Here is a 14,760-nt window from a genome sequence, read left to right on the forward strand (position 1 = left end):
GCCCCCGGTAAGCTCTATATCAGTGTTTACTGTTTTTTATTTTTTTTTCCCCCCAGTTTCCATATTTTTTTTTTTTTTTTTTTTTTTTTTGTCTTTTGTCTTTTTCCGTGTCCGGCAACGGATCGCAACCCTCAGTGTTGCCCCCGTACCGGACCGGGGACCGGCAACGGGATCGCAACCCTCGGTGTTGCTCCCGCGCCTCGCTCAGCCAGTGAGCGGGAACTGGTCTGTATGTGGGATCCGAACCCTCGGGTGGGAGCGCCGCCGCGCTTCCCAAGCGGCGCACTATCCAGTGCACCACCGGGCCGGCCCAGTTACCATATTTTTCAATTGAAAAATATTTTTACATGTTTCCAATTGTGAGAGTTGTCATTTTTCTCTGCCATAATGTAATGGAATTTTTAGGATGTTTTAATGGTTAAGGGAAACAGCAAGGCAATTTAAAACTCTAGAAAACCTACCATTCTAGAAAATCTACCAGATCTGCTAGACTTAGACATAAATCTTTTCAGTTTGTAAGCTGTGGTATGAATATCAAGAACACCTAAACATCCCATTTGCTATAGTTTATGGTTGCTTTTACTTTTATCATTCTTCTTTAGTCTCATATATTTTTTAGAAGGCAAATTATATGTTTACTAGAAATGCTCTTTTTGACATCATGATTGATTTGTCCTTTTTAAAAAAATATTTTAAAAAGACATGTACATTATATTTATAATTCTGAGTCCTACTTTATATAAGGAGGAAAATATCTGACACTTCTTATTTCTCTGTGTCTCATTTCTGATTTGGGCCTTGTTAGGTTGTGGAGATGTCGGAGGTTCCAAATAAACCCACACAACTGTCATACAAGTACTACTTCATGTCTGTGAATGCTGCAGATCGTGAAGACAGCCCTGTCATGGCACTGCTGCTGCAGCAGTTCAAAGAAAACATCCAGGAGTTGGTTTTTCATACAAAAACCGGGAAACAGACCAGAACTGGTACCAAGCGCAGGGTATGATCACATATGGAAATGAGTACAGAATTTGTGAAACTTTGTGTTCTTTACCCATTTTTAATACAGGAAAGAATTAGATATGGTGTTTTAAAAGACTGGGCAGCAGTAAGGCTTAAGTTGTCTTCATTTTTTGGAAAATGCTTCTGTTTTAATTAATAATTAATTAATTATAAACCATTTTCCACAAGAGAACTTGTTAAACAGTATTAACTAATAAATTACCAGTGTTTAGGTCAGTATTTACTTGATAAACATTCATTTTGGTTAACCCTGAGCATTATTACAGTAGTTTAACTGCCTTAACAAATTGCATCACATATACGTTTTTTACTTTTTTTTTTACTGTGTTCTTTACTTAAATTCTAGTTGTCTGATGATTCATGTCCAGTAGAATTCAAGAAAACCAAACGAGCAGGAGAAATGTGTGCCTTCAATAAAGCTCTAGCTCACTTTGTTGCCATGTGTGATACAAATATGCCATTTGTAGGACTTCGGTTGGAGGTAATTTTTTGAAACAGTTCTGAATACTCTAAATGAAAGAGTAATTTCTAAAATGTGTTGCTAAAGTTACATGGATTCCATTAAGAGAACCAGAATGGTTGTGATCCTGTTTATTTTGGGAGAGGTGGGGTTGCAATCATAGCATATCATGGTATACATATAAAACTTGACTTAAACTATTTAATCTCTCTAATTCCAGATTCTGGGCCTTCTGCTCAATTTAAAAAAAAAAGGACAACTTTTAAGAATTAACATCTTTTATACCTCTTAGTAGGAATATTGTTTAAGCCTATTAGAAATGGTTAGTTGATAAAGGGGTGGCTTATTTTTGACTTGGTGAAGCCATGCATATTGCTTAAGCAGTAATAAAACTGGGCTCCTTTTGGAGAAACAGGTCGGAAAGAATATTAAATTTTTACTTTTATCACATGGAGGAAGCAATAGACTTAGCAGAATTAGTGTCTTTCAAGAATACACAATTGTGATATCCAGCATTATTCCTAAACATGAAAGTAAAGGAAGATAATAGAACTTGGGCTTTTAATATTTCCAAAAAGATGTTTGGCCAAGGATTGGCAACCCTTCAAAAGTGATACATTAAAATCCTAATTATTTCCCTCTAGTTTAAAGTTTTACTTGTTGTGAGAATCCCCTCAATATGTTATTATGAATGAAGAAGAGACTTGGAAATGTAGAAATGGACTTTTTCAACTGGACTGATGATGATGGCCTTGGAAAGACTCGTTGAAATAGCCTTCATGCTTTAGAACAGGGGTTGGCAAACTTTTTTTGTAAAGGGCTAGAGAGTAAATATTTTAGGCTTTGTGGGTCATACAGTCTCTGTTATAGCTACTCACATCTGCAGTTGCAGTGTAAACCAGCCATAGTTTATATTTAACAAATGAACGTGGTTGTGTTTCAATAAAACTTTATTTGGAAAAATAGGCAGTGGGCTGGATTTGGCCTGTGACCTGTTTTTTGCTAACACCTGCTTTAGGGAGCTTTGGGATCTGCAGTCAGAGGATAAGGTGTGAAATTGTGAAGAGCAGCGATAGCCCAGAGAGAAACCCAAGCCCAGAAACAGGCACCTGAAATAGGTACTCATGTTCTTGATGTCCCAGCTCCTAGAATTGTGAGTTTGATGAATATCCTCTTATCTGGGTAGTGGCCATAGCTCTTAAGCTCTACAGAGAGTGTCCATATTGAGTGTGTCCTTGGACTCTCATTGTGGTATTTGGATTGATTACACAAATGTCCTTCAGTTATTACCTTTGCAGTGGGAAGGGAGGATACATGGTGCCAGGGCAATGCAATACATTTATGTCCTCTCCTACCCATAGGCAAGAATTCACAAAAATGTGTCTTTGTATGCTCACATACACTAATGCCTGTAGTCATGTCCTCTGTCTCCCTTCTCCCTTCCCTGTCCTCTGTACCTGGTGTACACATAGGACACATAAGAACATTCTGTAGTACTCGGTTGAACTCCAGCTCTTAAAAACTTACCTACTTTTTCTTCTCAGTGAAAATTAGTTATGTTAAAAACAAAAGCAAGCACATTTTCTGCTTAATTTATACTGACATGTGAATAACTAAATCTAATCTTGCCGAGGATGTTTCTATTTCTGATTGATAGAATAGTGGCAACATTTTTGAACTGTCACATACTCCACTTCCTTTTGAATCTGAACCCCTCCTGCCTATTTGGTCAGTAGCTATTTTTCTAAACCTCTACCCCTCCCAGGCCCAAAGAGTAGGGCTCAGCCAAATACTTAGAGCTGCCTTAAATCTTTTCTGGAACAAGGTGGGTATAAATAAATAGTCTGTCATAGAAGACCTGGGAATATCTATCAAAGGTAAACATTTCTTTGGAAGATCAGATGACTTTCTGGCATACCTCACTAACTTGTAGTTCCATGGAAAGGGTTTCAGACAGTGTCCTTGCATTCATCTTTTTTTTTTTTTTGTCCTTTTTGAGACCGGCCGCACCGCGCTCAGCCAGTGAGCACTGTGAGCACACCGGTCATCCCTATATAGGATCCGAACCCACGGCGGGAGCGCTGCTGCGCTCTCAGCGCCGCACTCTCCCGAGTGCGCCGCGGGCTCGGCCCACATTCATCTTTTAAACTTACTTTCTGAATCCATTTGGGGAAGAGATCTCATTGGGTAAATACACAAACTGGAAATCTTTTCTTGGAATTGTTAAAAATAAAAATGTAATAGAATAGTTATAAACTAAAAAAAAATACTGCGAATGATTGGGAATGAGATATGACTGTACCTCAAACTTTGTTTTGAACAGAATTACACAAAACCAGTTTTATTTTGCAGTTGCCTCATTTGCAACCACTAGAATTGATTCTGGATTACTTTTGGCTTGCGGCAAAAATTAGATCAATCTAAATTTTGAAGATTTTCTACCTGTGGAAGTGTTTTTTAAACTAGAGCCTCTGGGGCTGGCCAGTTAGCTCAGTTGGTTAGAGAGCAGCCTTATAACACCAACATCACAGGGTTTGGGTCCCCATACAGGCCAGCTGCCAAAAATAATAATAATAATCTAGAGGCTCTGGGGCAGCTTTGAGTTTCACAGAACTTAACGTAGTTTCCCAGGAAATCCAATGATGTTCATGCCTGATATGTTGTAACTTTGGGAAAGAGTGGCCCTAGAACAAGTGCCATGAGAATAGAGACAATAGTACTTAGAAAAAGAAGTTTCCTTTATAAAACTGGTGGTCTATTATAATTGTGCTTTTCTCTTTCCAGTTGTCCAATCTGGAGATTCCACATCAAGGAGTACAAGTGGAAGGTGATGGCTTCAGCCATGCAATTCGCTTATTAAAGTAAGCCCCTGTCATATGTCTCACTTAGTTGCAGTCACACTGCCAGAGCTCTTCCTCTCCTTCCATGAGGCAGCATAAAGCAGAATTCAGAACCTATGGGTGCCACAAATTTCTGCACAGAATTACAAAGGTCTGGGAGAAGATTCTCTTAAACCTAAGGAGTGTCAGTCCAGCACCACTTGGTATTTTAGGATGTCTTTGCTCTGCATTTCTTTCATTGAACACATTTATTGAGTACAACTATGTGTCAGGCTTGAATTTCTGATAGGGGACTTCAGGATCCTGGGGGTTTGTGTAGCAGGGGGATGTGGACTAGTTCAGAAGTCAGGAAGGGTATCCCTGAGGAAGTACTAGTTGTACTCAGACTGAAGGAGAGGTGAGAATTAGCCAGGGGAAATGGAGGTAGGGTGGGAGTGGGAGTGAGAGATTCTAACCAGAGGGGATAACTGCTGATGTGAGTGCTTGGTGGCAAGAAAGAACTAGCATCGTGGAGCTAAAAGGAGTTCAGCACGGCAGGGAGGTAGGAGAGATGGGGCTGGAGATGTAAGCAGGAAGGGGTGAGATCCTGTAGGCCTTTGTAAGTGTCCTCAAGCAATTTAGACTTTATCCTAATGGCACTAAGAAGCCATCAGATTATTTTAAGTAGAAACTGACATCATTAGATAGGTGTTTGAAAGCTCAACCTGATAGCAATATGAAGAACAGATTGGAGGGGAACAAGACAAGTAGCAAAACCAGTTACAGAAATGGTTCTCAGAGTTACTGGTAGCTTAGACTAGGATAGATTTCACAAGGACTTAGGAGATGAAATATTCAAGAGTTGATGATTAGATTGATGTTGGAGGTGAGAAAGAGTGAGATGGCAAAGATGATTCTTAGTTTTATCTTGCCAAATGATGGGTGGTGGTGGTGTTTTCTGAGATAAGGGACACCAAAGATGTGAGTTTGAAAGGACTTTGCTACATTTGAGGTACCTAGACACCTTTTGGGCAGGCAGGGATGTGTCTGAAGCTCAGGTAACAGGTCTGGGCAGAAGTAGATAAAGGCATCAACTTGGTGATAGTAATTGAACTAGGGTAGTAAATTACATCACCAGGAAAGAGTATACAAAAGGAGATTGGCAGAGGGCTTGGTTCTAAATGGACAGAGGATACTTATAAGTAAAGCTGATATACATGTGCCTTATAAACAAAGTGATCCAGTATGGACTTGGCAAAGCTAGAGCACCATCTAACAGACCAACCTTTTTGGTCCAGAAAACAGGGTTTTTTTTTAGGGGGTGGGGGGGACTCATTGTTTCTTAGGTGTTGCTTAACAATATAAATTATATAAGCATTTTTTATTTATTGAATTCCTCTGTCTGCCAAGATAAGGCACCTCTGCAATTCGAGCAGTGCGGCTTTAGCTTTTGTTACCTAGGTTTCAGTTTGTTTCTGTGGAAGATGGAAAGGGCTAGCAAACAGAGTGCCCATAACCTATGTGTCATGGTGCTCACTTTAGATACTCAAGAGTTGAAGAACTAGAATATCTCCTCTTCCTGGCTGTCTATCCTAACACCATCCCTACAAAAAGTTTTCAGGAGAAAAAGAGCTGGTTTTATAATGGAAATCAGTAGGAAAATGTAATACTTTTAATTGATTTTATATTGCTTCGTCTAAAATATGTTATTTTTTTTCTTTTTACTACTCTTGACAACTGCAGATAAGGTTGATGATGTTAACATTTGTATTCTGTTCTTTCATATTTCTCATAATTTGCAAGATTTTAAAAATATCTTGTTTTCAGTATTTTTACAAGAGCAATTTGAGTCCCCTTTTGTGTGGAACTCAAGAGCTCTCGTGAGTCCTACCTAAAAAGAAAGCACTTCATAATTTTTAGTTTCATTTTACAGTAATTTCTAAAGAAAGTGTTTAATCCTGGTTTGTGTTTTATTTATTTAAAACTTAAAGAAAATATATAGAAATGGATAAATTAAAGATATGTTTGTCTGGTAAATGCTGCCCATTATCAGGGTAAGATATAGAAGTGAAGAAGGAAAAAGTAGTTAATGTCTCAACATGATTGATTAAGTTAAAATTCTTCATAGATCCAATTAGTATATACTTGCTCTGATACATTTAATCTTCACAAACTCTTTTAAGCTTTTAGTCCTAGATATGTTAATATTAAATAAGAGTATGAGTTGATACTTCAAAGCTTAAAATTGGGCATATTTTCCTCCTCTTCACTGAAAATATGTTCTGTTCTTGTCCAACTTTATCTCCTTGAAAATCTGTTGAGCAGGACTCCTTGATGCATCTCTGAAATGATAGTATCAGATGTATCATAGCTCTTTCCATTGCTGTGATTCATGGACCCGTCACCTTGCACAAATTCAGAGGAGCCTTGATCCTGTGGAGCAAATGAGGCTTGAGAGACAAGTTTCAAGATCAGCATGTTCATGGCACCTAGTTCTAAGTTCTTGAGCAAACCTCCCACCTTCTCCTGAACTCACATTATAGCTATGGGCAGTAATACTATTCCTCTGGCCACACCCACAAGGGTTTTTATTTATCTCATTCATTGTGTTTTTTTGTCTCTTGTAACTTATGCTGATAACGCACAGGCATAGCTCTTTTTTGTGAATTGTGTGATCCAGCTTGTCCTTCTGCATGCACATGTGCAAACTGTATAAAACCCTCTTAACTTTCCTTTTAGTCACACTTGTGCTTCTTTTACTAGGACTTTCAGTGACCTCCCTGCTTTTGCACTATGGGGCCATAATGTTTTAATGTTGTTTGTAAAAATCCTCAGAATGAAGCTGATACACATCTGCCCTAGAGGACCATAGCCTGGTTCCTCAGTTTGTCCAGTACTCAGAAGTACAGGAGAAAAATTAGTCAGAAGCAGCTGTTTAGATTGAAAAACTTTTTGGATTGTAGAAATTTTCCAATAAGGTTAATACATTGTCCAGAAAAATGTCTTCCTCAGTTCTTAATTTTTGGCTAATATAATAGTATTTTGCAGTATTTCAAGTTTGTAACAATTTTTTCAGATTTCCTTTTAGGAAACCTGTTCCTCGCCCCCCGCGCCCCCCCCCCCAACATGATCATGCTGAGAAGATTAAAATTATAATTGTAGTTTATTTTTATTTTCTCTCTTACCTTCATAACCTTACAAGCAAATAAATATTTTACAGGTTCCTTGGAGTAGAGCCAATTATATCTGTATCACAGATTAAGAAATTGACATTGACATGGAGTCAACTTTCAGGGTGCTCCTATTCCTGAGAGCATAAATTGAAAGGAGTCTTATACTTAATTTAGTTCTTACTTAAAAACCTGCCAGTTTCTGTGCTTTCATTTTCTAACCAGATGGATTTCATGAGAAACCTGTTTCATGTGATAGGGAGATAATGTATTACATTTATATTTTCAAACTCAACATTTTTAAATCTATCTGAATTGGCTGCTTTATAACTCCTATGAAGAGGGTTATGTTGTGAGGGGTGAGGGCAGGCAAGTTCTCAGTATACTCGTCAAGTTGAAGAACATCAATGCAATTTATGTAGTTTCTGTGATAATTACCCAAAATAAAGTTGGACAAAATCTTTCTGCTGATGATAAAAAGTATGTAGTATGAAAGATGAACTTTTGAAAACTTTAAAAGCTGTATATTGAAGAGGAGCTATGGTAAGTTTTAATTGAGAAAATTTCAGTAGTATGTTAATTTTTTAAAGTAATTTGCATACCTTTCTTTTCCCCTACAAATTTTATTTTTACCACATGCAATTTCTTTCTCTTTTTTGCTCTCAAGTTGTTTGTTCTAAGTCAGTGGTTCTCAACCCTAGGATGATTTTGCCCTCCGGGAGATATTTGGCAATATCTGGAGATATTTTTGCTTATCATTAACTGAGAAGAGGGAGTGGGAGGTGCTACTGGCATCTAGAAGGTAGAGTCCAGGGCTGCACAGGACAGCTCTCCACAACAAGGAATTATGCAGCCCAAAATGTCAGTGTTGCCAAGATTGAGAAACCTTGTTTTAGGTGTTGTATTCTGAATAAGAGGACTCAACCAAGATTTCGTAATTCTGATGATATTTGTTGTGTTTTCTTCCCTTGATATAGAAAATCATTATACCAAATCTGAGAATTAACCACCTTCCCTATAAATTAAGGGATAATGTGTAATTAAATAATATATTCTCTCATTATTTCATATTTCATCTATTACGAAATAACTCATTAACAGCTAAAATACATTACCTCATAATGTTTTATGACAAATGAGATGGTCCATAAAGCTGTAGAAGGAAAATGAATGGGTAGGTATTTTTAAGACACCAAAGCTACTACATTTCTTTTATATATGTGATATATATGTGACAATCTGTATGTTAAATTAGTCAATACAAATGAAGCTCCATCACAGTGAGGGTTACCCAAACAGAAGAGGAGGAGGCAAAGGGAGGATAATGAACCCAGAATTTTGTCATGGCAATTCAGTCAGTGACCAAGATTTGGTTTTACTACAAGGGGAGATTAACATATTAGTACCTGCTCTATCAGCCACCATAAACACTTTCTCTATGTTTTCTCATTTTTTAAATCAATGACCCATAAAGTAATTCTTTATCTCCATTTTATAGTTGAGAAACTGAAATTTAGAGAGGTTACTTGTGGCTGAGTCAGAATTAGAATGCAGGTCTCTGACTCCAAAGCCCTTATTCTTTATACTGTATCGTCCTAACTTCAAAGAGTGGTTTTACAACTACAGTTGACCCTTGAACAACACAGGTTGAACTGTGTGAGTCCACTTAATACGTGGAACCCACTTCAGTGGATTGCTGCCTTTTTGTTTGTGTGGATTCCACAGTGTCAGCTACTTAAGTACTTAACTACTTGCGTAATGACATGGGGAAAGTTATATGCAGGTTTTCAACTTGGAAGGGGAGGTGTTGTGCCCCAACTCCCTCCCCCACCCCCACCCCCCGATGTTCAAGGTCAACTGTATTCTGTTCACCTTAGCTTTTCCTTGAGGATATTCTAGATAGATTTTGTAGGAAACCAGTATTCTTGATTTTCAATCTGTGGAATTGTGGTCTTTTTATACAACAACATTATGGATTAAAGACAAACATCACTTTGTTAAAGTGAATCTTAATCCATGTTGATGTGAATGGAAATGGGTTAAATGCTGTTAATTGCAGTGAATTGCTTCCTTCCTTTGCAGAAAGTATCTAGAAATAGTTTGAACTGAAGCTCTAATGTCATACCCTGCCTGTCATTGTATATATTGTGCTTTGTCTTTCTGTGTAAAGTACACTTCATATGCTATCTTTCGTCACCAGAATTCCTCCCTGTAAGGGTGTAAATGAGGAAACCCAAAAGGCTCTGGACCGCTCTCTCCTTGATTGCACTTTCCGATTACAAGGTAGAAATAACCGCACGTGGGTGGCAGAGTTAGTGTTCGCAAATTGTCCACTTAATGGCACTTCTACCAGGGAGCAAGGTAAGATGTTTCACGTACTTCGTCTTTGCATACTTCTAGATTTTTTTTAGTATTTATTATCATTAACGTTCTCTTTTAATCCTGTAGGACCATCCCGGCATGTTTACTTAACATATGAAAATCTGTTGTCTGAACCTGTTGGTGGTAGAAAAGTGGTTGAAATGTTTCTTAATGACTGGAATAGCATTGCACGATTATACGAGTGTGTGTTGGAATTTGCACGTTCTCTACCAGGTACCTGTGGTAATCTTCCTTTTATATTAAAAAAAAAAGGTCCCCCGCCTTTAACTGAAGAAGCAAAACCTGCACATCATTAAAAAAAGAAATCAGAAGTATTTCTAATGAAAATAGTGTCCCTTTTACCTCAGACTTCAGTTTCCCTCCCTCAGAGACAGCCACTGTTAAGTTTCTTTTGTTTCCAGAAATTTGCACACACAGGTATACCATGTTATAATAATAGTTAGTACTTATTTACTGTGTACCATACAATATATAGTAGTCCCCCTTATCTGCAGAGTTGCTTTCTGCAGATTACCCGTGGTCAATTGTGGTCTGAAAATATCAAATGGAAAATTCCAGAAATAAACAATTCATAAGTTTAAAATTGCATACCATTCTGAGTAGCATGATGAAATCTTGCACTGTCCCAGGTGGGATGTGAATCATCCCTTTGTTCAGCATATCCATGCTGTATATGCTCCTGGCCAGTTATTCACTTAATAGCCATCTAGGTTATTAGATCAACTTACCAGATCACTGTTTTGGTAGCAGTGCTTGTGTTCAAGTAACCCTTATTTTACTTCATGATGGCCCCAAAGCACAAGAGTAGTGATGCTGGCAATTTGGATGTGCCAAAAAGAAGCCATAAAGTGCTTGTTTTTAAGTGAAAAGGTGAAAATTCTTGACTTAATAAGGAAAGGAAAAAAGTTGTATGCTGAGGTTTCTCATAAGAACGAATCTTCTGTTCATGAAACTGTGAAGAAGGAAAAAGAAGTTTATGCTAGGTTTGCTGCTGCACTTCAGACTACAAAAGTTATGGCCATAGTGCACGGGAAGTGCTTAGTTAAGATGGAAAAGGCATTAAGTTTGTGGGTGGAAGACATAAATAGAAACATGTTCAATTGATGGCAGTCAGGTTTGGTACTATCCATGGTTTTAGGCATCCACTGTGGGTCTTGGAACATATCCCCCATGGGTAAGGGAGGAGGACTACTGTGATAAACAGTTTCCTTATATTGACTTATTTAATCCTCACAATCACCCCATGAGGGAAGTATTATTTCTCATTTTAAGACTAAGAACTTTGCTGAAGGCCACATAGCTAGTAAATGGCAGAGCTAGAATTGGAGCCCTTTAACCACTGTGCTAGACTGCTTCAGTATATCTCCCTCCTACCCTGGCCCCCTTTTGTAGAAATGAAAGCATGCTATCTATTTATGCTGTTACTTTTTTTTTTTTTTAAACTAAATTACTTATTTAGAGACCTTTCTATCTAGGCATATAACGTTGACAAAATGCCCTCTTTTTCAAATTTATATTTTAAAATTTTACATATATATTAATCTCCTTTTTGTTTCCTTTCTGTTTAGACATACCTGCTCATCTAAATATTTTCTCAGAAGTTCGTGTTTATAATTACCGAAAACTTATCTTGTGTTATGGAACCACCAAGGGAAGTTCAGTAAGTCTGTGAATTAAGAATCTGAAGTTCCTCTCTTATAAATCTTTTAAAAATCAAGCACTCAAAAAAAAATGAAAACTGTCTAAAAATCAATAAGGGCTTAAGTAAAAATCGGGGATAAAATGGTAAATTTTAAATGCTTTGTTGATATGAATATACTATAATATACCACAATGTTTAACTCTTTAAAATTGAAAACAAAAATAATACTCTCTGATGGGGTATATGATCTTGAAGAATTTTGGACAGGGTGTTGTACTTTTGTTGTTTGTATTTTTTTCTTCACTGATTACAAATCTGCTTGGCAACATGATTATTGTAAGGAAGATTATGTACAAATGGTTATGAACAGTATGTTATGTCGCTTTTGTTTACATGAATGTTAATGTTTGATCCTATCTTAATCTTGAAGGTATTCTCTGTAATCTACAGTTCCTTATTTTTTCCCACCCCATATATAAAGTCCTAGAAATTTAGTATAAAAATTCAGCCAGCTGGCTTCTTTCTAGACTCTTCCACATCAAGTTATGTCAGAAAAAACTTGAGCGTTTTAAAATCTGTTACCCAAATGCATCTGTGTTGGGGGTGGCTTCTTTCCCCTTTATGACAGTGCTCTGTAGTTGATGGTACCAAGAACGTGACTCTTCAGTTCAAGAGAAAAATGAAACACAATGATCATTTTCAAATAACAGTTTAATCAAAATTTTTTCTTTAGTGCATTCTCTTTCCATTTTATTTAGTAGAAGAGGGCTAACAAATACATGCTCAGGTAATGTACTGGTCCATATTAACAGCACATCTGGAGTTTGAGTCCAGTCTTATTTTATTACTTATTTTCAAAAAAGACCTATTGGATCTTTGGCATTTTGCCTTACTTTTAACATTTTTTCTTCTACTTGAATCTATTACTTTATGAGTTACTGAAGCATGTAATCTCTTTGATTTAGATTAGTATCCAATGGAATTCCATACATCAAAAATTTCACATTTCTTTGGGAACTGTTGGCCCAAACTCAGGTTGCAGTAACTGTCATAATACCATTCTCCATCAGCTTCAAGAAATGTTCAACAAAACACCAAATGTGGTTCAGTTATTACAGGTAATTAAGTTTATTTTCTGTCTAAAAATAAAACCTAATGTCTCATGCAAAACTCCTCAAAAATTATAGGGACTTATTTGTCTTCAATGACTAAAGTGGGTACCTTTTCTTTGATATCTTTAACACTTCTTAGAGAATTTTCTTTGATTCAGAGAGGATATAGTGACCTAGTTTGCATTCTCTTCAAGGGACAGTTTTGTGGAATGTGCCAGAAGGACATTGTCTCATTTATGACAATTATATATTGAAAATTCTGTAGTTTTAGCATTTGTACAGAAACTGGCTGCTCTCACTATGTTTATTCCTTATAGGTACTGTTTGATACTCAGGCTCCATTAAATGCCATCAACAAACTCCCCACTGTGCCGATGTTGGGCTTGACCCAGAGGACCAATACTGCCTACCAGTGCTTCTCCATTCTGCCACAGTCTTCCACCCACATCAGACTGGCCTTCAGGAACATGTATTGCATTGATATATACTGCCGGAGTAGAGGTGTTGTGGCAATACGGGATGGTGCCTATAGTCTTTTTGATAACAGCAAGTTAGTTGAAGGTTTTTATCCCGCACCAGGACTAAAGGTAACAGATTTTAGTGTTATAGTATGAGTAAACATAAAAATGATCTCTAAAACAATTCCTTTGAGAGGGAAATAATGGGGAAAAGCAACAGGTTTTTGTTGATAAAGTACTGTTCCTGTGTATACAAAGTGATTAAAAATCCTTTATTTCTTACCCTGTGATGAGTAGGGTGGAAGATGCTGAAGAGAGTTGTATTTGCTATTTAGAATTTAAAGGAACTTTAAAAGTAGTCTTTGTCATTGATTACTGAAAAGGTTTAGTCATCCGTTTAACTGTGATGCTTTTTGAAAATGTCAGGTCCTGGGCAACAACCCCTGGAGATTCTGGTGTGATAGCTCAGTTGTATGTGTTTATATTTTAGAGTCAAATAGTTCCAAAGATTTGTTTTAAAAATAGTCTCCTATAACCTACTCTTGACAATTTTCTGCTCCCCAGACACACCTGTTTCAAGTCTTACATAGCTGATTCTCTTGGTATTTATGCCCATATCTCTAAGTAGCATGCTTATATTGCTATTTGTTGACTCTTTGGTTGAGGGCATTATCTAATTCTTACAGTGGAAGATGAAGATTTAATTCTTTTTAAATTCTTTTTTATGTACCCTTTCCCCCTTCCAGGCAGCTTGAAGTACATAAACATATTCTTCCTTTTCTCCTGTCTTTGTAATGTGGTTAGTAGCAATTTTGATTAGATAATTTTTTAGTGTTTGCATAATTATGAACATGTAAACACTGTTGCACCAAGCTTACTATGATTACTTTTTCTTTCTTTTTCAAAATTTTATTTTGCTGGAATTATTAATTGGCTTTTTTGGCTTAGCTTTCTCTGTATTTATCATTAACTCAACCTTAAACACTCTCCCAGTTATGTGACTCTTTACTCAGTGTATTCAAACATATCAGAAACCTTACTGATTTCATCTTGAAGAGGTCTCTCCCACAATCTTCTGTCTACTCCAATTTAGATTGGTAGCATGCCAGGCCTTGTGCATAATTTTGACTTAGGAATCTGGAGAAAGATGAAGGGGTACATTCCTTCACTTCTCTCTTGTGTTGCATGCCCTGTGGCTTAGACCCCATGTCTTTTTCTTGGTTTACTTCATTGTTTTGGTGGAATACCTTCTACAGTAGCTTCCTGGGAGAAGGTACATTGGGAGGTTAATTTGAGACCTTACATGTCTGAAAGTGTCTGTAGTTTATTCACCCTCATCTAATTGAGAGTGGCTGGATGTAGAATTCTAGGTGGCAGTCATTTTCTGTAAAAATTTTGAAGGCTTTGCTTCATTGTCTTTTATCATTTCTTGTTACTGTTGAGGTGCTTAATGCTGTTCTAATTCTTAAACCTTATGTGACTGAGTGGACTCTTTCAATCTGAACACTTACATCTCTTTTGCTGTGGGAAATTTCCTTGCATTATTTCTCAGTCTTCTCCTTTGTTTTCTCTCTTAACTGTTTCTGGTACCCCTGTTATTCTGATGTTGGGCATCCTGGAATTGTCCTCTAATTTTCTTATTTCTTCTATTCTTTTTTTTTTTTTTTTTTTTTTTTTTTTTTTTTTTTTTTTTC

General features: G+C 37.0%; 1 protein-coding gene across 3 annotated transcripts in view; it reads left to right on the forward strand.

Moving 5' to 3' along the window:
• Positions 1 to 14,760, forward strand: part of MED14 (mediator complex subunit 14) — a 49,819-nt gene that overhangs the window by 11,527 nt on the left and 23,532 nt on the right. For all 3 annotated transcript variants that reach the window (XM_008574607.1, XM_008574608.1, XM_008574609.1), the window contains exons 5-12: positions 806 to 1,000; positions 1,370 to 1,504; positions 4,268 to 4,344; positions 9,673 to 9,833; positions 9,921 to 10,067; positions 11,423 to 11,514; positions 12,462 to 12,614; positions 12,926 to 13,195. In XM_008574607.1, the coding sequence (XP_008572829.1) occupies positions 806 to 1,000; positions 1,370 to 1,504; positions 4,268 to 4,344; positions 9,673 to 9,833; positions 9,921 to 10,067; positions 11,423 to 11,514; positions 12,462 to 12,614; positions 12,926 to 13,195 (1,230 nt within the window). The remainder of the gene's footprint in view (positions 1 to 805; positions 1,001 to 1,369; positions 1,505 to 4,267; positions 4,345 to 9,672; positions 9,834 to 9,920; positions 10,068 to 11,422; positions 11,515 to 12,461; positions 12,615 to 12,925; positions 13,196 to 14,760) is intronic.

The sequence above is a fragment of the Galeopterus variegatus genome, unplaced genomic scaffold (assembly GCF_000696425.1).
Source record: "Galeopterus variegatus unplaced genomic scaffold, G_variegatus-3.0.2 Scaffold1074, whole genome shotgun sequence".
NCBI lineage: Eukaryota > Metazoa > Chordata > Mammalia > Dermoptera > Cynocephalidae > Galeopterus > Galeopterus variegatus.